Raw genomic sequence first — 22,577 nt, 5'->3', positions numbered from 1 at the left:
TAACGTTGAGGATTCCACTGAGTAGGTCAAACGTCTCGTGGGTGACCATTACCTTCGCTTTCACCCATTGGTTATTTCCCTAGCCGCCTCCCAGGGTTGGTTTGCTCGCGTGACTCACGCTTGTGAGCAGAATGCACCCTTTGACGTCAAGAGTGTCGATCATCCCTTGGCGCTGATGAGCCAGACTGGTCCCCGACTAAAGTCTGACTCGTCAAGGTGGGATCAGTGAAGCACGGCTGGTCAAGGTTTTGGGCAGTTGGTTGTTGATTTCTCAGCTCAGCCACATTCCGTTGCACCGCATATGCAACCATGGTTCTAATCATCTCCACTAGCTAACCATTTTCGGGGTTTGACGTCCCTGTCCCCTGGTTATTTGTGGCATGATGAGATGGCGACAATGATGGTCGATGCCCAGCGACATCCTGTTACACCTCTTGATGGGTGGTCTCCATATCGTCGTGGTTTTTGGTTGTGGTTTTTGATCTTGTTCGCACGATTGTGGGCCTGAAGTGGTTAGATCGGTGTGGCTGTTTACCAGAATTTCTAAGATGTTGGAGGAGGCCCTCCTTCTAGCGTCAAAATGTTGATACAAAAATTTGTACCAACTAGAGTGATTTGATCGACCTTTGTGGGATCAGAACTGGTGTGTGCGTGATTACGAATAACCAGCAATGAATGAATAATGAATGCAGTAAAGTAAATGGCAAAAAGGATTTTAAAGTGGTTTGGTGAGATAAACTCTTGAGTCTACGTCCACTGTTCTTTTTATTTGCTGCAAGAGCTCACAATAGTAATTCTATGAATTTTTTCCAACCCTTTCCTTATTTTTTGGGGGGGTTTATATATGGAGTTTGTACAAAGGAATGAGTGAAAATAAAGGGATTACAATTAAATTGAAATGCAACTCCGATATTCTCATAATTGGGCGTTGGGATTGCACAAAGATTACTGTCAATCTGATCATTCCTAAAATATCTGGGAATTGGTTGAACGATCATTTGGATTGTTCGCAACTAGCTTGTGCTGGGTTGAGCTATATCTCGACGAGCTGATGTTGGGTCAAACAATCGGTGAAGTCGAGCTGGTTCTGGATCGAACTATATCCTCGCAATGCTCCGAGCTTGGTGGAAAAATCACACACAACATTTAGTATATAATATGTTTATTTAATTTGAATTTGTAGTTTTAATGTGTTTATTTAATTTACTATTGTTTGTTTAAATAATTTTTCATCTTTTTCTAAAATGGGTATTTTTGTTATTTCAATACAAATTTAAAAGCTAACTAACAATCAAGTAACATTTGTTAGGTCAAATGTCTAAAAGAGTAGTATTTGGTACGAGAAGAATAAAAATTATAGATTTTAAACAAGTGTCCTCAAAGTTATTAAACTAAAACCACAGGATGAAAATCAATTATCTCTCTTATATATAGAGATTGACCGCCCCAAAATGAATTATTTCACACTTTGAATACCTTGTTTACTCTCTCATATACCCATTCAGTCATATTTGGTGCCAGTGAAAAGGTCAAATATTTCAATATCCAGGAAATAAAAACTATGGCTCATTCATGCTTTTATCAAATGCTTGATTAGGACAAAGTTTAAGAATTCATAGGCTTTTTGTGCAAGCTTTATGTGACCATCATGTGTAACGTTACGTATACTATAAGGTTAGGGATAAACTAAGGGTTACTTTGTGCTTTATGAGATGAAAACAAAGCTTAGAAATGTATATCATATTGCATCTTTTCTCTTTTTTTCACGCTGTGAAATTAATGCTGAAGCTTTTTTGGTGCTCTATTTGCTTGAGGTAAGGTTTAAGAATATATGACAACAATTCTACATTGTATACACCGTTAGTTTTCAATGAATGTTTTATATTACTAAATCGAACTAACTGATTATTCAAGGGAAATAGTTTTATTTTTTAATTTCTATATCTTTTTCTTCTAATAACCAAGTATATTTCTCATTAAACTAGTAAAAAAATCTGTCATTATATAGGTAATTCTTACACTTCTGACTTGGACCAATAAAGTTAATGCCTACCAAGGTGTTAAATTTAGGGCAAAAAATTAAAGGGCCTACTCAGAATCTAGAAGAATAAAATAATCTTACTTTTATATCACCAGTGGAAGAAAGGAATGATCGATTAATTCTATTTAAGGATCAAATTTAGAAAACTACTTCAGGATAGCCTGAGGCCTAAGAAAAACATCTTGTAAAAAGAGTTCTAAAGCAGTTGGCCATTGAGACAGTACTCTCTATATGCTTTTTTTTTTTTTTTTACTTCAAAATACACTCTAAATCCCTCCGAATCTAGGTATGAATCAGGAAGGTTTGATCGATATCCAAGGAGTTGAACAAGATAGTACCCACATGTAAGTATTAATTTTCGTTCTCATCTCATTTGTCCAATAAAATTGTACATTTGTGTGATATATCTTTTAATTGGCAACACAATACTATATGAAACAGTATTTAGTATATTATTTTAGAGAACAATCGAGATAATGGCATAATTCTGAAATCCATAATAAAAAAATAAAAAAAAATAAAAAAAAAACTGTGAAGCTTCTTAATTAAATTAAGTCTGCTATAAATTATGCTACCTTGCTAGAAGGGTTTTAGAGCTTAAAGAATATTATTTATATTTTATTTATGCATTGTCTATACATACGTATGATATAACCAGGTCGAGATTTGATAATATTTACGTAATTATGTTACATTTCTGTTTTTCATGTCTTATTTGATTTAAACATGCACAGCAGTTAGATATTGGGGTTAATGTCAAGAATGCTTGAAATTATGTATTCTATGGTAGACGAATTAAGTATTCACAAAATATTCATTTTAATAAGAATCCCAAATTAACATTACAATTAATATTATCCTTAAAATAGATATTAGCTAGCCTTTATTTTATTTCTTTTTCATTACATTTGTTTTCAATATAATAATTACCAAATTGAGTTAACTCTTTACCATGTTGGAATTAATTGGTAGGGAAGAACAATCAAAATCTTCAAAAATGCCTTGGACAAGTTTGGAAGAGAAGCTAAAAAATTTGTCAGAATTGATCCCACCCACAAACTGTTGCATCTATAAAGCTCCAAAGCGTCTACGCGAAGGAAATGAAAAAGCTTATACACCTCAAATAGTCTCCATTGGCCCTCTTCACCATGGCGAAGAGCACTTAAAGTTCATGGAAGAAGAAAAACAAAGATACCTGAAAGAGTTTCTTACGCGAGCTGAGGTAAGTGTAAAAGAGCTTTTTGATTTGATTACTAAGAATGAAGAAAAATTACGTAGCTGTTATGCTGAAACAATCAATTTTAATCGTGATGAATTTGTGGAAATAATTCTGGTGGACGCCGCCTTCATCGTTGAACTCTTGTTGAGGTATACTTTCCAAAAAATGCGAAAGAAGGAAGACCATATATTTGGACAGCCATATTTGATTCAAGATTTATGGTACGACATGTGGTTGCTTGAGAATCAAATTCCATTTTTCATTCTTGAGGAAATTTTTAACCTAGAAAAAGTGAGTAAGTCCATCCCAGCTGGCGCTGCCACACCTCAGGAGCGGAAGCCAAGGATCATTGACCTCACATACGAATATTTCAAGAGTTTAGAGGCAGTAAATGGCAAATTAAAGAAATTTGAGGGTACTGAAAAAAACGTAGAAGTTAAACATTTCACTGATTTCTTAAGAATTTGCCATCTACCATCGCCCGAGGAAAAGAAAAGGCAAGAAACAGAGAAGTTAAAGTTGAAGCAAGAAAAAGAGAAGTTGGGGAAATCCAAAAAGGAAAAAAGAAAAGAAGTTGTGACAGCACCAAGTGTGATCCAACTCCATCAAGCTGGAGCCAAGTTCAAGTTGAGCGAAAGCAAAGAATCATTTCAAATAAATTTCAGAAACGGGACTTTGGAAATTCCACAGCTGAAACTACAGCTTGAGACTGAATCATTGTTTCGAAATTTGATTGCTTTTGAGCAACGTCATTACGCCGATAATTACATAAACGATTATGTTTTTATCATTCATCATCTCGCCAATACTCCCAAAGATATTGAGTTACTTGTTGAGAAACAAATTATTGAAAATTGGCTGCCGGATAAAGAAGGGGCATCGACTCTTTTAAATAATCTCTCAAGAGGGACTACTTTGGATCCTGATAGATACTATTTTTCAGTTCTTTGTGAAGAAATGGAAAAATACCGTGGAAAAAGCTACAACAAGTGGAGGGCAACACTGATACAGAATTATTTTAGCACTCCATGGGCTAGCATTTCGGTCGTTGGTGCTGTTTTCCTGATTCTACTTACAGTCATTCAAGCAGTGTTCTCTGTAATCCAAGTGAAGATTCAACAAAACGGCTGCTCTTAGACTGAATCATGTTTACTTTCTTGTGTTATTTTGTCATGGTTTTTTTTTTTTTTTTTTTTTGTTGTTGCTTTTACCCATTGAGTTATCCTAATCTAAAGAGTTTTTGCTTTTTTTTCTGCGGTTTTTTTTCTTATATTGCTTGATTTTCATATAATTAATAATTATAGTTAATTTATTCGTAATTATGATAAGCTATAGCCAAAAAAAAAAAAAAACTTCAAAAGCGTATATACAACGTATAAAGAATTAAGATTATCTCCCCATCTCAGCACTCTTAGGCTTTTAAATATCTCATTACATATGTACGTGAATAATAATGTAAGGTTATGATTTGTTTCATTTTAATATTATTTTATATCAACCACCAATTATATATTTGTATTTGTTTTGGTAAAAATCAGATCATAAGTGAATTCCAATCCACGAGTAAAACCCCTAAACGTGTTTTTCACAAACATCTTTATTGTTAAACGTTTCAAACTCAAAACCAATATTAGGATTCTACCAATAGGGCATTTCACAAATTTGAGGAATTTTTTTTTCTATTCATTCAAATTTCAGAAACTCTTGGACTTTGATTAGTCGCCAATAAACCAGATCAGGATGTTAATGTAATTTTCTCAATTTACAGGAAAGAAAAATTATTGCTCATTTTTTTTATCAATACTTAAGACAAGGTTTAAGAATTTTAGATGCTTTTTTTTGTGGAATCTGTATACGTATAACGTTGTGAGAAGCATACAAATTAAAGCTTAGAAACTTGTATTTCTTTTTTTTTTTCTTTTTTTCTTTTTTTTTGTCTAACATATAACGTTGAAGCTTTTCGGTGGTTTATTTGCTTAAGATGGGGTTTAAGAATATAATAACTTCTTTTTATATATTTTACGCAATTTCATTTTTCAATGAATGCTAAAAAAATTTGGTAGGCTTTGGGATCTTAATACTGAAACAATTATTATATAGAAAATTTAATGACCACTAATTTGTTTGAGTCATTGATATAGAGAGTTGTTAGATAATGATCTAATATGAAATTTAAAAGATAAGCCATTATCTCAATGAGTAGTTGATTATATCTCACCATTATTAATTTTATTTTGTTAACCTTTTTATACTAATAACTAGAGTAAAATTATATAGTGTAATCTTGTAATTGAAGAGAGTCCAGAGAAATGAATATAAGGCTTATACTTATATAACCTGTGGAGGAAAGGAATCATCCATAGATATGTAAGGAATATTCACTTTTGTAAAGCAATTTATGTCTAAGTGGTACTCTTTCTATGGAAATTTATAATATTATATTATGAAAGAATTTATATACATAAACCACTATAAGGAAAGTGTTAGAACCCTAGTTCACATAGATGTGAAAATTATATTACGGCGATGGTGACCGCGAGCGACCATAAGTTGTCTTGGATGGTTGGAAGTGTTTTTGTTAATTTTTAAACTTCTATTGTGGTTGGAGTGTTTTAGCAAAATCTCAAATGTAAGGGATTAGAAAACAATCTAAATAATAACAATAATATTAAAAAAGAATGGCAATTCAATAATCTATTTAATATACCTACCAATTTATTCCTTCCAATTAAATATATAAATATAACGTACCCACCAATTTATTCCAATCTAGCAAAACATATTTGATATAACATTTCCAATAATCTTGAAAGTAATCTATCTTCCCATTAATATAACATTCTCAGCAATACAACATTCTCTGTACCAAATGCCCCCTAAGAAATTATGAAGTTATATGTGATATTAGCTAAAAATATGAGGGATTGTCTCAAAATTCAGATTGGACGAAAGTGAAATCATAGTAGCACATGAGGGACATAAATGATATTATCTAAAATTTTAAATTACAAGAAAATTGTTCTTTTGATATGAAACAACGTTGATTATCATCCAATTTCATAAAACGAGGAAATTAGAATTGAGTTTCCGCATTATGGTAGGAAATCCCCAATTTTATTTCGATACCAACTTTCAATTTCTCTTATCACTTGTTATGCCTAAAAAATCAGGGCTGACGATAGCCCACGTTAACAAGCACTAATCAGAGTTCATGAAAGTTTTGCACCGTCCAAGAGCTGCCACATCGCTCCATGACAAGAAGAATATGGTTGTCATCAACTTGGCAGATTCAGGTTTTGTCTCTGAGTGATAGAGGACTGCACACTTGTCCAAGCCCTAGGTAATTTGAGGATATTTCCTAAGTTATCAACCAATGGGAAGCAAGGAAGGACTTGCACGGCACCTACCCACTTGCAGTTTTGTAATCATTACCTTGAATTCCTCTACTATAAATAGAGGACTCCCCCTCTCATTTTTGGGATTCTGATCTTGAAACATCATTCTAATTGTAATCTTTATTTTCAGAGCAAAGACAACCTACAAGAAAGAGACTGACTTGATATTTTCTCAGAATATTAAGTTATTGTACCTCTGGTCATTGTTCGCTATACGCGACCTCTTGTAATCTCTCATATATAAAAGAAATAGTGGACGTAAGATTTGTTTTAAGCATCTAAACCACTTTAAAAACCATCTCTCATTTATTATTTAGACTTTGCATTTGATTATCCCAATCATTCACGTGTAATTTCTAAGAATAGCTTAGCACTTTGCACGTATAAGTTGTTGGTGTCAAAATCAAGCATCAACAGTTTGGCACTAGAGGGAGGGCTTGATTTAGTATCCGCTCTTCATCAAGAATCTCTAATCAATTAGCTTTATTCGCAAACAATTGGCTCGTAGTCTTGAAATCGAGTGAACTAGCACTAACAACGAGGAGATCCCCCGAGTACAGGATGTTACTTCTCACGAAGTACCTCCAGTCCTGTAGAGTACCGCGACGGATATCCCCTCGACCTCTTAGCTCGATCCAGCTGTTATGAATTACCTGGAGAGGTTTAACAATACTCTCCAAATGGTTAGCCGAAGGCTAGATCGTTTGAATCAGGTCATGCCGCCTAATTCCGACAAGGCAGTGTCATCACCAAAGACGCCTGTAGGTCACGCTCAAGTGCAAAAACATGCAAAAGCCCATGTTGTGCGCACTATGGAGCGTAAAGACAAGGGAAAATAGGTGGCAAATAGTGGGCCAAAAGGCTTGAAGGGACTAGTGAATACCGATCGCGAAGCAGGTAGAACACCTGTGGCTTTGCGACTTGGTGGCATGTCGCATCATGAGCCATCCCACGCAACATCGTACGGGCACCCCCATAGAATGTAAGGTAGGCAGACTCCCATTATCGCCAGAATGATGGTTCTGACCATCACCACAAGGGAAATGTCCACCGTCCATGACTCAGTTCTGACCACCGTAGAGGCCAAGATAACTGCCCTAGCCATTCAATTCCTTCACATGGCTCCAACCAACGTGTGCCAAGGTATGCCGAAGGCTCTGGCTAAGGCAGGGAAGAGTCTGATCTGTGGTTTTTCCTCAATCGCAATCGTAAAAGGCGAACCTACTTTGCGGAAAGTGATCCCTAGGCAGCTCCACTTTCTCAAATTGAGAAGTTACAACAGGCTCTGGATCATATTAGAGCTCAGCAAAATGAGCGAGGGCATGTCATTAAGGCGTCTCCCTTTTCTCCGGTAGTGTTGACTGCTTCTCCCCCGTCAAGGTTTAGAATGCTTGATATGCGAGCATTCGATGAGAATTCTGATCTGTAGGATCATCTCTATGAGCTTAATGACCTCATGAACCTTCACCAAGTTTCCAACTTGGTGAAATGTCGCCACTTAGCAATGACTCTAATTGCCCACGCCAAGCCCTGGTTTAGATCACTTCCACCAAGATCTATTAACTCGTGGCAACAGATGAGTTTGTTATTTCTGAGACACTTCCAGGCTAATAGGAAGTTTTCAATGTCGTTGAGCTATCTAAGCAACATATGCTAGGAGAGGAATGAGTACCTCTAATCCTATATTGACAGGTTCCAGAAGGAGCTGGATAAGGTGGCTTATAAACCCGAAATTTCAGTTCGAACTCTTATTATTGCGGGAGTTCGCCCGTAAACCGACCTGTGGAAGAAGCTATAGTCTAAGGATGATATTTCCCTCACCTGCTTCTACAGCCTCACTGAGAAATATCTCAGAATTGAAAATTCAGTGGCTGCCTTAAATCGCCATGACCCTAATCCTTCAACTAGCGCTCCCAATCAGAGGGAGGAAAACCGGGGAAAGGGTAGTAGAAAGTTTGATCGCAAATGGGCTAATGACGATCAGAGAAAGGGAAAGAAGCAGCGATTTGAGCCTAAAAAGTCTTATGCCTAGGTCCCTCGTCACAATCGCAACAAGAATCAATATGCTCTACTGAATGCATCGGTATCAGCTATTCTGGATAAATCAGAAGAGGCTAATATGCTTAGAGAGCCAACGCCTATGAATAATCCCCCTTCAGTAAGAAATATTGCTATTATCATTGAGATAATGGGTACCATACTGATGAATGATGAACTCTTAAGCAGGCAATTGAAGACCTCATTAAAAATAGGCACTTCAAGGAATATGTTGATGGTCTAATTCCCGCTCGGGAGAAGGATCAAGGGGACCAAGGGAAGAAGCATCGTGGTCACAAAGGCCTATATCTTGTTGAAACTATATTTGGAGGACCATACCTCATAGGGAATTCTCAGAGTGCTCAAGAGAAGTATGCTTGAGAAGCTTGCCATGACCCCGTGAGTGTGATGAGCATGGTGTCGCGACCTGCTAAGGTGTGCAGAGAGGAGGAGATTACCTTCTCAGAGAAAGACGCGGTATGATAGCATCACCCTCATGAGGATGCACTCGTCTTCCTAGCAGAAATAGGTCGCTGCGAAGTCCACAGAATGTTGGTGGATAATGGGAGCGTCGTAAACTCCATATTTTAGCGAGCATTCTAGGAAATGCAATTGGACAAGGCAAACCTGAAACCTGCCTCTATCCCCCTTTATGGTTTTACTAGGGATCATTTGATTCCCAAGGGAACGATTGCACTTTCTGTCACTTTGGGTGAGACCCACGAAATGACTAAGATGATAGAGTTTTTGGTGGTAGACTATCCATCTACTTTCAATGGTATATTGGGATGACCTCTACCATGAAACTTCAAAGCTATTATCTCCATTTACCATCTGAAGATGAAATTTCCTAGTCCGACGGGGTATGGAAAGATCAAAGGGTCTTAGTGTGAATCTCGTTACTGCTATGTAAGAGCAATGCAAATGGCATGCAAAGGGAAATGGACGCCAGTGGACGTTCTCGAGTAGGCTATGACGATCAGCAAGAACGAACCATAACCAGGTCCAGTGGAAGACAGTATAGATTCCTGTGTTTAGGAGGAGTATTCCCACAATGGACCTGTTGAAACTCTATCTAATGTATCAATCGACCAAAATGAGACAACTCATGTGTTGAGAATCAGAAGCAATCTTAGTCCTCAGCATGCAACTGATTTAACGAGCTTCCTCAAAAAGAATATTGATGTCTTTGCATGGACTCATGTTGACATAATCGGGATCAGCCCGAATGTAATATGTCATGCACTTAACATCGATAGTGAGGTTAGGCCAGTTCGCTAGAAAAGAAGAACCATGGACCCATAGCGATATGCTGCTCTTAAGATTGAGGTGGATAATCCTCTCTAAATCGGGTTCCTTCGGGAGGCTCATTACCCGAGTTGGGTCGCCAATCCGGTTTTGGTGAAAAAACCCAATGGCAAGTGGCGAACCTGCGTTGATTTCACGAATCTCAACAAGGCTTGTCCGAAGGACAATTTTCCTTTGCCTAGAATCGATCAGCTCATTGATGCCATTTTTGGGTACAAGCTGTTAAGCTTTACAAATGCCTACTTGATGTATAATTAGATCCCGATGTACACGTCTAATGAAAAGCATACCTCGTTCATCACAGATCAAGGACTATAATGTTATAAAGTCATGTCCTTCGGTCTGAAAAATGTTTGGTTAATCGTGTGTTTTCCAAGCAGATCAAGAAATCAATGGAGGGCTATGTTGATGACATGCTGGTCAAGTCGCATGTTGCTTTAGATCACATAACTAATCTTATAGAGATGTTCGATGTACTCTGGAGGTATAGAATGAAACTTAATCCTCTTAAGTTTTCATTCAAAGTATCCTCGGAAAAATTCCTAGGGTATATGGTTAACCATTGGGGGATCGAGGTCAACCCCGAGAAGATCCAAGCTCTTCTAGATATGAAAAGTTTTGCCAATCGAAAGCATATTCAGAGCTTGAATGGGAGAATAGCGGCTCTCAGTTGCTTCATATTGAGAGTAACATATCATTGCTTGCTGTTCTTCAATATACTCAAGGCTAATAAGAGATTTGAATGGATTTCAGAGTATGAGCGAGCCTTCCAAAGCATAAAAGGGCATCTCAAAAAGCCACATCTCCTGTCCAAGCCCCTTCACAAGGAAATCTTATTTTTCTACCTGTCCGTCTCTTAGTATACAGCCAGCGCAACTCTGATTCGGGAAGAGGGCAAAATTCAGTGGCCAGTATATTATATGAGCAAATGATTACTAGACATCGAGACTCGGTATCCAAAGATGGAACGATTAGCGTATGCCCTACTGATCACTTTTAGGAAGTTACAACCTTATTTCCATGTCTACACTGTCCATGTATTAACCAACTACCCATTCAGGCAGATCCTTTAGAAGCCAGAGGCTTCGGATAAATTGCTTAAGTGGGCTATAGAATTGAGTCAATTTGATCTGCATTACAGACCAAAGACAGCAATCAAAGGGTAGGCTATTACTGACTTATCTCAAAATTCTCTCATCAGCAATATCAGGAATCCGAGTAGCCAGCCAATGAAGTTGTTTGGAAAACTGTTCAGAACTTATCAACATGGAGTCTCTACGTTGATGGGTCTTCGAATAGGAGAAGACCTGAAGCTGGTCTTCTGCTTATTAACCATGAGGGAACTTGCATTTATGGAGCCCTCAAGTTTGGATTCAAAGCTACGAATAATGAGGTCAAATATGAAGCGTTATTCGCTAGTCTGCGACTAGCAAGAGAAATGGGATCAGATATGATCGACATTAATAGCGACTCCCAACTGGTTGTCAATCAGATTTTAGGAGAGTATCAAGCCAAAGAAAAGAATATGATCAATTACTTGAAGAAAGCTAAAACCGCACTCGAGCCTTTCAAGTACTATACAATCAGGCAAATCCCGAGAGATAGTAATTCTATTGTAGATGCTTCGGCAAAGATAGTCTCATCGCTGGACTCTAATGCTCTGAATAGTATTCCAATCAAATACATTGAAGCTTCCAACATCAGCTCACCTAATTAGGTCGTAGCCGCAAATGAATCCATTTCCTGGATGACTCTGATTATTCAGTATCTCACAGATAGGGTTCTTCCTAACAGCAAGACTAAGACAAGACTCCTACGAACTCGAACTGCTCGTTACACTCTCATCAGAGATCGGTTATACAAGCGAGGGTTTAGCACTCCCCTCCTCCGATGTGTAACGAATGATGAAGCAAACTATAGTATGAGAGAGATACATGAAAGAATTTGTGGTAATCACACTGCTGCATGATCTCTCGCCATTAAAATTATCCGCTAGGGATATTATTGGCCCCTACTTCATGAAGATGTCTTCAACTTTGTGAAGAAGTGTGATAAGTACTAGAGATTTGTGAACATCTCGTGAGCTCCTTCCCACCAGTTAATGACGATGACCAGTCCTTGGCCATTCTCTATGTGGGGAATTGATCTCATCAGACCCATACCAACCGATAAAGGGGGCATCAAATATGCAGTGGTCATAGTGGATTATTTCACTAAGTGGATCGAAACAGAACCTTTGGCCATGATCACTACAAAGAAGCTTAAAGACTTCGTCTTCAAGAATATAGTGTGTCACTATAGGATTCCTCATACACTCATCTCTGATAACGAAAAGTAGTTCAATAATGAGGAATTCAAGCTGTTTTGCGAAGAGCTGGGGATTCATAAGAAATTCACCTTAGTAGCAAAGCTGCAGGCTAATGGTCAAGTTGAAGTTGTCAATAAGACTATCAAGTACACATTGAAGGTCAAGCTTGGTGTAGCCAAGGGCAATTGGGCCGATGATCTTCTAGAAGTTCTATAGGCATATAGAATGACTCCAAGAATCTCTACTTCAAAAACACCTTTCTCGCCAACATATGACTGCGAGGCAATGGTCCCAGTGGAAGTAGGAGCTGATTCTTTTCGGAGAGAATTTTTCAGTGAAATAGACAATGAAGCACTGCTATGTGCAAGTCTGGATTTAGTTGAAGAACACCATGACAAGGCTCGGTTAAGGATATCTTTCTACTAATAGTGAGTAAAAAGATTCTTCGACTCTAAAGTCAGGAGAAGAGACTTCCGGGTTGGCGACTTGGTGTTAAAAGAAGTCATTCTCGACACAAGAGAAGCAAGTGCGGGGTATTGGGACCTAACTGGGAAGGTCCATATCACATCGCTAAGATGATACGACCTGGAACGTATCACCTCAAGAAGCTTAATGGTTCTGAATTGCCGCAAACTTGGAATGCTAAACATCTTCACCCTTATTATCAATAATTTCAAACTCGCTTATAGCTTGATCATTTCTACTTGTAAAGTTTTCATTATTGTAAATTTTATGAATAAGATTATTCCAATTCCTCCCTAAGAATTACTTGTATCGTAATCTCAAGTTTTTGATAATCTTGTTATTTATAACAATTTACAAGTTTGATGACCAGATATACTATATTTGTTTTGTGAAATGCTTAAGTTATAAAAGTACTATCACAAATGGTCAAAAGTTCCTTTTTATATATCTTAAAAATATGTACAAGGGACGACCAGGAACTACATTAGAAAAGAATAAGTACAAAAGACTCTATTCGAGTATAGAAGAGAACGATCACTGATCTTCATTTCTAGGATCCTTGGCTATGACCTCTTAGTCATCTGGCTTATCAGCGACCTCTGGGTTGATTGCTTGATCTTCAGAGGCATCCATTTCTTGCTGATCGTCTTCCGAGGCAGGATCTTGTTCTTTTTTATCTTCGGCCTCGGCCATGGAAACAAGAGCAACTTGCTAGTCCTCGAGGAGGTCAAAGATATCCATGTTCGGATTGTTCAGCCGCAAGCTGAAAATAGCTTGTAGCACCCATTGAGTAGCTTTCCTCTCCAGTTAGAGAATATGTTGCTTCATCTGTTCAGTCAGCGAAGTGTTGCCCTTAAGCCAGCTCAAGATCTGTCTGCAACACCCTCTTCACCTTCCCTAAGTTTTCCCTTAACTCAGCTCAAGTTTTTTCTGCTGCTTTTGCGCACTCTAAGCTCGCTTGCAGCTCTTTTTCTCTTTGGCCCAACTCTTTGGTGAGCCTCGCCACCATTCGTCGGAGCTTCTTATTGTCGCTATCTTTCTTCTCGAGCTCAACCTTTTGAAAGTCAGTTGCTCGTATAGCAGAATTCCTTTCAGTCAAGTATACATTCGCCTGAATGTGGGTAGTTTTTGCCTCTGCATTTGAAGCTACAAGCAGGCACGTAGCCACATAGTGGCTTGTGGGTTCAATTGAACCCATTGAACTTTTCAAAAATTTCAATTAAGTATTAATAGTTAATAGATTTTATAATTTTAACCCCATTTAACTTCATGTTGACCCCACAAAATAAATTATTAATTAATACTTCTTAAACTTCTCTTTTCTTTATTTCCTCTCTTTTGCTCTTATATTATATTTGTCCTTTGGTTGGATACTCAAGAAATGTTACTCCTTTGGATTACAAGGTAAGATGATACTAATTTTATTTTATTTTTTACTTAAAATTAATTCTTTTCTTTTAGTTTTCTTAATTGATGAAAGATCACGAGTTATGGGTTTTTGTTGAGTTCAATAAATGGGTTTGAAATAATTCATAGATTTTGATGTGAGTTTTGATTTAATCTTGTTTATGTTGAGATATGGGCTAATTAATTGTTGTTTTAAGTTGGGTTTGATAAATTGTGGTTAGTTATTGACTTAATTTTGAATATGGTTTAAAGAATTGATGAAACCCTAAGTTGTAGAGATTTGGGGATTTGGTTTAATTTTGATAAATTGGTTAATTGCTTGATATTTAGAGTTAGATTTGATGAGTTTTCATGTATTTATGAGTTGAATTTTATTGGGTTAGTAGAAATTTTTTGAAAAATCTAAGTTATTTGAATTTTGATAAATTTGTGTTGTTTTTTAATTGTGATTGCAAATAAATTATATTTCTGATAATAAAAATTCTTTTATTTTTTTAGTTATGGACAAGTTTTTTATCAAAAGAAAGTTTTCTAATGAGGAAACATCGATTGAACAAAACATAAGGCGTCACGATAGTGTTCACAATGAGCCTATGGAATCTAGTTCAAGACAAACATATGTTGAGATTAACTTGAGTAGTCTTCCTACAGATCCTAGATTGAGGATTAAAATTTTAGAATATCATCCTAATGATAGAGACAAAGTGAGAAGGGCATACTTGCAAAAAGGACCTTGCCAACCACACAATCATAATTTTAAAAAGCGAGCAATTGGGAATTTAATGCATCGTTTTAATCCCATTTGGTTTAGAGAATATGCAAATTGGTTAGAGTATAGTGTAGAAAAGGAGGTTGTTTTTTGTTTGTGTTGTTATCTTTTTAGACATGAGATTGGAAAACAAGCAGGCGGTGATTCTTTTATTAGTGAAGGTTTTGATGCTTGGAATAAAAAAGCTAGATTGGATATTCATGTAGGAGGTCCTAACAGTGCTCACAATCAAGCATGGAAAAACTGTGAGGCTTTGATGAGACAAGATCAACATATTGAAATGGCTCTTAATAGGTATTCCAACCAAATGAGAAAAGATTATCGACTTCGTTTAAGTGCCTCAGTCGATTGTCTTCGGTTCCTTTTAAAGCAAGGTCTTGATTTCCATGGTGATAATGAATATGATGGTTTAAAAAATCATGGAAATTTCCTTGAGCTTTTAAACTTTCTAGCTATGTATGATGAGGAAATTGATGCAGTTGTTGGACAAAACGCTCCCAGTAATGTTAAGCTAACCTCTCCTGATATTCAACATGACATCATTAATGCTTTTGCCATTGAAACTGTTAATGCTATTATTCATGATCTGGGAAATGATTTTTTTGCAATTTTGGTGGATGAATCTCGTAATATATCTGTGAAAAAGCAAATGATTGTTGTGTTACGTTATGTTGACAAAAAAGGATATGTAGTTGAGAGATTTCTTGGCATTATTCATGTTAATGATACAAGTGCTTCTTCTCTTAAGTTATCAATTGATTCATTGTTTTCCAAGCATGGATTAAGTATATCAAGGGTGAGGGCAAGGCTATGATGGAGATAGCAACATGAGAAGTGAATTCAATGGGTTAAAAAGTTTGATCATGAGGGAGAATGAATCAGCATATTATATTCATTGTTTTGCTCATTAGCTTCAACTTACACTTGTTGCTATTGCAAAAAATGATGCTCAAGTTGGAAGTCTTTTTAACATGGAAGCTGATCTAGTAAATGTTGTTGGAGCTTCTTGTAAGCGGCGAGATATCCTTCGAGAACGTCAAGCTGCTCATGTTTCTAAAGCATTATCTATTGGTAAACTTACAAGTGGCCGTGGATTGAATCAAGAAACTACGCTTAAAAGAGCAGGAGATACACGTGGGGTTTCACATTATGGTATGTTGCATCTTTAATTGTTATGTTCCATCTATGGTAGATGTTCTTGATAATGTTGTTGAGGATGGTTTAGATTCTAAACAAAGAGCTCAGACTTCTACTTTGTCAGAGTTTATACAGTCTTTTGATTTCATATTTAGCTTACATTTGATGAAGACTATGTTAGGCATTACAAATGAATTATCAAATGCCTTACAAAAAAAAAGATCAAGATATTGTTAATGCAATGAAATTAGTGAAAATATCTAAACAAAGGCTACAAATGTTAAGAGATGATGGATGGGGTGGTTTGTTAACAGAAGTTTCTTCATTTTGTAAAGAAAATGGTATTATTGACTCAAATATGAATGACAATTTTCAAATGAAAGGGCAATCATGATGCAATTTTCATCAAGTTACAAATTTACATCATTATCAGGTGGAATGTTTTTATGCTACCATAGATTTACAACTCCAAGAGCTTAATAGACGTTTTAATGAGATGAATATAGAGTTGCTTCTTTGTGTGGCATGTTTAAGTCCAAATGATTCATTTTCTACTTTTGACAAAAAGAAGTTGATCTGTCTTGCTCAGTTTTATCAATGTGACTTTTCACCAGTGGAGCTTGTGTTACTAGACAATTAGTTGGATACTTATATTCTTGATATGCGCTCTGATAATGATTTTTTGACATTAAATGGAATTGGTGCTCTTGCTGAAAAGATGGTTCAAAAAAAGAAGAATGTGGTGTATAACTTGGTTTATTTACTTGTGAAATTAGCATTGATATTACCTATTGCAACTACAAGTGTTGAAAGATCATTTGCTGCGATGAAGATTGTGCAAAATCGACTACGGAATCAAATTGGAGATCAATTGTTAAATGATTGTCTTATTACATATATTGAGAAAGAGATATTTGATGGAATTGTCAATGAAGCAATTATGCAACGTTTTCATAATATGAAAAATCGTCAAGGACAATTGTAGAATTGAAAATTTGGTATATATAACTTTTAAAAATACATTTTTTATGCTTATTACTTCAATATATATTTTATTGTAAATTTATCAACTTTGATGTTTTGAACCCATTGACTGAGAATCCTGGCTACGTCCCTGGCTGCAAGATCTTATTTCAATTTGGCAATTTCCTCCCTCATCTCGTGGAATTTGTCAGCATAATCAATCTTTATCTTCTGTTGGGTCACACTTAAGGCGAGCAAAGAATGCTTGGAAAAGGAATAAAAAGTTAGTTTTTTTGTGAGAAAACTAAAAGATCGACTTGTATGAAAGAAATTCTCAAAGAGAGCAAGTCATTTTGCCTAACTTTGCATTTAAAGTGCGACGGCCACCAGATTGGTAGTTTGAGAAGCCACGAACCTATCAAAGGTCTTGACAAGTTGGCATTCTAAAAGGGTGTATACCACTGGCCGTAAATGATCTGATAGTTGCCCTAAAAGATCCAGTACGAACGGGTCAAGCCTCAACCCTTCAACTTGATGCTTGCCTGCTTCCCCTTAAGCAACCACAGTCATTCCCTCTTCCCTTTGCGAACTCCCAAGGGTAGTCGGCATCCTAGGAGCCTCCCTTGAGGTTGTTTTCGCAAAGAAGGCTTAGTAAGGGTGAAGCCTATCTGGTAATACCCCGAAGCCTTCTGATTCAGATTCAGTTTCCTCTTTGGTGGGTATTGTCTTTCTCTTCTTAGACTTCTGGCCCATAGTCTTCTTCCTCTATGGACTAGCAACGGTGGGCCAGAGAGCCTCCTCATGTCGCTTTGTGGTCTAGTACCTTTTGGCACCAATTTGTATCCCCCTTGTAGTGATATTGCTGGAGGTCGCTCCAGCTAGTTTAGTTGGATTAATCTTGGGGAATGCAAACCCCCCGAGCTTTTTCATCGTTTTTGTGACCTTCGGTGGCATAGTTATTGCATGGCATAAAGATGCGTCAGGAGTGAAAAACCCGTACTTCTATAGGTTGGTGGTAGTCACAAGCAGCCTTGCGTCGCGACTCTGGTCAAGCAATCAACTAAATGCTTTGATGCGATTGTGATCAACTAGCATCGCCAATCTGGTCATTTTGTTTTCTGCAAGAAAGCAAAAGGTTTGTTAGCCTAGTATGCTAAGGAAAAGTTAAAAGATGAGTAATCTGAAAATTAAATGGAAAACCTACTCGGTTCATTAAATTTACAAATTCTATCTTACTCAAATAAAAAGTACTTGGTTTCGTAAGCCCCAACATTGCTGGCATAACCAAATATCCCTCTCTTGATCGTTGGTCTCTTGGAGAGGTAGTACGAGTCCTTGTCTTTACTCTTCTTTAAATAATAGGCACAGCCGATCTCTTCTATGGTTGGTTCGCCAAGGTTGTGCTTGCCAAATGCTATATACATAGCGACCACTATCATATATGCATTTGGCACGATCTGGAAGTCGAGAATCGACCTGATGTAGGGATGGAGAGGTTTCCTCATCCCACATTTGAAGATCGCTTTCAAGATCGCAGCTATTCCCTCAGGAGGTTCCTGAGCAGTGTGCGACCTGTACCAATACATGTTTACGTTGATTATGTATTGATCTATTGGATTTTGGATTTCATCCTTCGTGACTGTTGATCGTATCACCATTCTGGGACCCTCCGTGGTGCCTTATGGTTGCAACTTCCCTCTCCGACTATTCTCACCTCAAGAATATCTATTGTTTTTCGAGTCTGTAAATGTGCGACATGTAGAGGTGACTCCGTCTCCGTATACATTATCTTGTACGGTGACTCAGGAGAGTAAGAGAACCTCGGTTTCTTTTACATAGCCGCCAAAACCCTAAAAATTCTTAAGGGTGATGTTTTAAAGATCTATGCCCTAAGTTTTGACTCTTAATAGTTTTTCTTCTCAAACACTACCTAAGAATGTTCATCGTCTAAGCCTATTATCCATACCACCGTTACTGTAAAAATTAAGTTTTTGACCGAAATGAAAAAGAAATGAAGAGAAGAAATTTTCTTTACCTCGTGATTGCTGGGAATGGCTGTTTTGTCGTAGTGTTGAGTGCACATTAACCGAGTAGGGAATGAACTGATCTTTTGAGTGCAAAAACGTTGTTTTTTCTCTCTAAAAGTTTGAGTTCTATGAAAAAACTTAGAATGGGGTTTGCATTTTATAGAGTGGAAGATGACGTTTGGTTTCTTTTATAAGCAACGTTTGGGTAGGAATGCATTTCTAGCCATTGATTGTGACGACGTGTCATTAATCCATGCGAAGAGTAACCTTTACGCTTCGTGAAGATCAACCGACGTCTTTCTTTATTGAAATCGTTAAGCGTCGGAGTGATTATCTCCTCCACATTAAATATGCCTTCATCCGTATTTAATGTTTTAAAAGGGAATGTTGTTTCGGCATGGCTAGCATTTAATGCTCATGGCTGACTCTTATTACACAAAGACACGTCTGTCAAATAAAGCTTATTTTATTGACCAAGACGGCTATCAAGCGCAATGAATAACATCTAAGGAGGTCATTTGAATAAGACACTTTTCTCCACATGTCAAATTCGAGCGAGGTGATCCTCAGTTTTCGACAGCAAAATATCCTAAGTGTTTTCAAGTCATGAATGGTAGGTAGAGTTCGAAATACATTTTTATAGCACTGAGCATGATCCGATATAGGTCGCTGAACCTTTTGGAACGATCACTTCAGGTCGCTTATGTAACTCTCAAAAATCCATGTCACGATCTATACTCAGTCTGTTGGTCGAGGCAGACTATCAGCCTCGCGTCATTTGTAACAATGTGGCTAATTTCAACTGTTAGTTTAAGCAAAAGCTTCTTGGGACAAGTCAGGTCGCGACATAATCATGAAGTTCTCAAGATTCAATCTTTAAACCTTAAGAACTGGGGAGCTTTTGTTATGCCTAAAAAATCAGGGCTGACGTTAACCCACGTCAGCAAGCATCAATTAGAGTTCAGGAAGGCTTTGCACCGTCCAGGAGCTGCCAAGTGTTAGTGTGTATTAGTGTATGCCCTAGAAACCATTCGTGTTGTCGGTTTCAGAGCATTTTGTCTTGTATCTATATATCATAACTAATAGAAGAAAGAGTTCTTCAATTCATATATATAAATTGCTTCATTTATTCAGTCATGCATTTAAAATAAAGTACGTATATGAATTGTTCAGATGATTCATTTAATCGGTAAATGAATTATCAAAAGGGTTCCCTACGGAAGCAATATAATTTGGGCAACTATATTGCATAGTAGGCATATTGGATGCTTCCGAAAGATATCATGAGTTGATATAAGTACGGATGACGATGATAGTCATGTCATTGGGGCACTGATATGGATTAGCGGTTGGTGAACTATTTTTCAAACGTGACCGAATAATGACAAATCACTTAGAAAAGCATGTAGTCAATGATTTATCGTTTGGTTATATCAGTGCACGATGTAGTTCTTTGACCTGAGACATTGTGGTCGGATCTGATACAGATGCGTATGGTTCATACAGTGTATAAGTGCGAGACTAATCATGTTTCGTATGAAAAAGCCTATTTGGTCATGCGTTGTTCATATGCGGAAATGAACGATGGTCAAGAAGGGATCCATTGACTCGGAAATATAGGATTAGGAGTACCATTGACTCCATCCGGATTCGAGTTCTTGGTCGAACGTCGATAAATGTCAGAAATCAGAATCTCTGGCCAGAGTCTATTATTAGACATACAAAAGGAAGTTTGTGATGACGAGTTCCGAACATATTGATCGACGATTTGGTAGGTATCGGGTTTAGGATTTTGACGTTCCATGAATCCAAGCTCGATCAGGATATATCAATGGAGGGACTTTACTTGCATGGTACATATGATCTTAAATGGGTTCGATAAAGTATTTTTTCATCGTGGTTTAGGGACTATGGCACATTGCTAGATGTTTACCATAGTCGTTGGGCCTCCGGACAGGTTTTTGGTTTCATCCAGAACCAGCTCACGGCTAATCCACGGTGGACCTACATGGTCACACCAATAGCCTTGAGAAGTTAGAGAATGATGAGAGAGAGAAATGATTATCCGAAGAGGGCTAGCACCTTCCGAGGGTAATGACGGGATTTCTATGGTAACAGTTATATAAAAAATTACTTGTGACATTTTAAGGGTTAAAATGGTCAAGCAATAATTAATTATATTTAATCATTATATCTTAAAGCGTTAAGATTGATGAGATGAATGAAAATAACCTTTTAATAGTTAAAGGGTAAAAGGGTAAATTTATGGGTTGTTAATGTAAACTAGTTTAGTTTACATGGGCTCTTGAATAATATTGATTATTCAAAGGGTAGCATATTAAATTTGTGGGGTCCCTTTATAAAATAAGATTTTATTGGGCTTGGAAGTGAAAAATAAATAATTGCAAAATAGCCCAAGTATATATAAGTGCAAAAGGTTGCATTTTTGTTCATTATTCACTTGTTCACTCAAACACAAACTAAAAGCTCTCTCTCCCTAGCCAAGGCCACTCTCTAATCCTCTCAAGGTGGTGTTAAAGTGTGGAGGTTTCATCCTTTTGAAGCTAATCTTCATCAATCCAAAGCAAAGGAGTAGGTATAATCTCATATCCAAGCTTTGCATGTAAACCGTTTTTTTAATCCATGCTTTCATGCTTTCATTCTCCATCTCCACCACTCTTCATGCATGCTGAATCTTTCAATAATTGATCCCGAGTACACATTGACGGGAGCATACCTCGTTCGTCATAATCGAGAACTATACTGTTATAAAGTCTGCCTTCGGTCTGAAAACACAGGGCAACCTATCAGTGTTTGGTTAATCTATGCTTTCCGAGTAATCAAGAAATAATGGATGGCTATGTCGATGACACGCTGGTCAAGTCGATGTCTGCTTCAGATCACATAACTAATCTCGCAGAGATGTTCGACGTACTCCGAGGTATAGAATAAGACTTAATCCTCTTAAGTTTTTCATCGAAGTATCCTCGGGGAAATTCCTGGGTATATGGTTAACCATGGGGGATCGAGGTCAACCCGATAGATCCAAGCTTTTTAGATATGAAAAGTCTGCCAATCAAAAGCATGTTCAGAGCTTGAATTGGAGAATAGAGCTCTCAATTGCTTCATATTAAGAGCAACAGATCATTGTTGTTGTCTTCAATATAGTCAAGGCCAATAAGAGATTTAAAGACTTCAAAGTGTGAGCGAGCCTTCCAGAGCATAAAACAGTCTCAGAAAGCCACATCTCATCCAAGCCCCTTCACAAGGAGATCTTATTTCTCTACCTGTCCATCCTCAGTATGCGGCCAGCGACAACTCTGATTCAGGAAGAGGGGAAGAATTAGTGGCTAGTATATATACGAGCAAACAATTACTAGACACCGAGACTCAGTATCCAGAGATGGAACGATTAGTGTATGCCCTGCTGATCGCTTCCAAGAAGTTGCAACTTATTTCCATGTCACACTGTCCATGTATTAACCAACTACCTACTCAAGC

The 22,577-nt window shown here is 37.3% G+C and overlaps 2 protein-coding genes across 2 annotated transcripts; both read left to right on the top strand.

The window, feature by feature from the left end:
• Positions 1-3,038: 3,038 nt before the first annotated feature.
• On the top strand, positions 3,039-4,397 carry LOC116143887 (UPF0481 protein At3g47200-like). The gene has a single exon (XM_031429333.1). The coding sequence runs from the start codon at positions 3,039-3,041 to the stop codon at positions 4,395-4,397; it is 1,359 nt and encodes a 452-aa protein (XP_031285193.1).
• A 10,376-nt stretch (positions 4,398-14,773) lies between these two features.
• LOC116143886 lies at positions 14,774-16,118 on the top strand. Its single transcript, XM_031429332.1, has 2 exons — positions 14,774-15,745; positions 15,861-16,118. Exons 1-2 carry the CDS (start codon positions 14,774-14,776, stop codon positions 16,116-16,118), a joined length of 1,230 nt encoding a protein of 409 aa, XP_031285192.1.
• Positions 16,119-22,577: the final 6,459 nt, after the last annotated feature.

This window comes from Pistacia vera, unplaced genomic scaffold (genome assembly GCF_008641045.1).
Source record: "Pistacia vera cultivar Batoury unplaced genomic scaffold, PisVer_v2 Contig433, whole genome shotgun sequence".
Classification (NCBI taxonomy): domain Eukaryota; kingdom Viridiplantae; phylum Streptophyta; class Magnoliopsida; order Sapindales; family Anacardiaceae; genus Pistacia; species Pistacia vera.
This window is presented reverse-complemented; position numbering and strand designations above follow the sequence as displayed.

Excerpts from the sequence above, each read along its gene's own strand:
- LOC116143887 (XM_031429333.1), top strand. The coding sequence starts at position 3,039 with ATGCCTTGGACAAGTTTGGAAGAGAAGCTAAAAAATTTGTCAGAATTG.
- LOC116143886 (XM_031429332.1), top strand. The coding sequence starts at position 14,774 with ATGGAATCTAGTTCAAGACAAACATATGTTGAGATTAACTTGAGTAGT. Across the intron at positions 15,746-15,860 it reads ATGGATTAAGTATATCAAGG|CTTCAACTTACACTTGTTGC; the intron begins GTGAGGGCAAGG and ends TTTGCTCATTAG.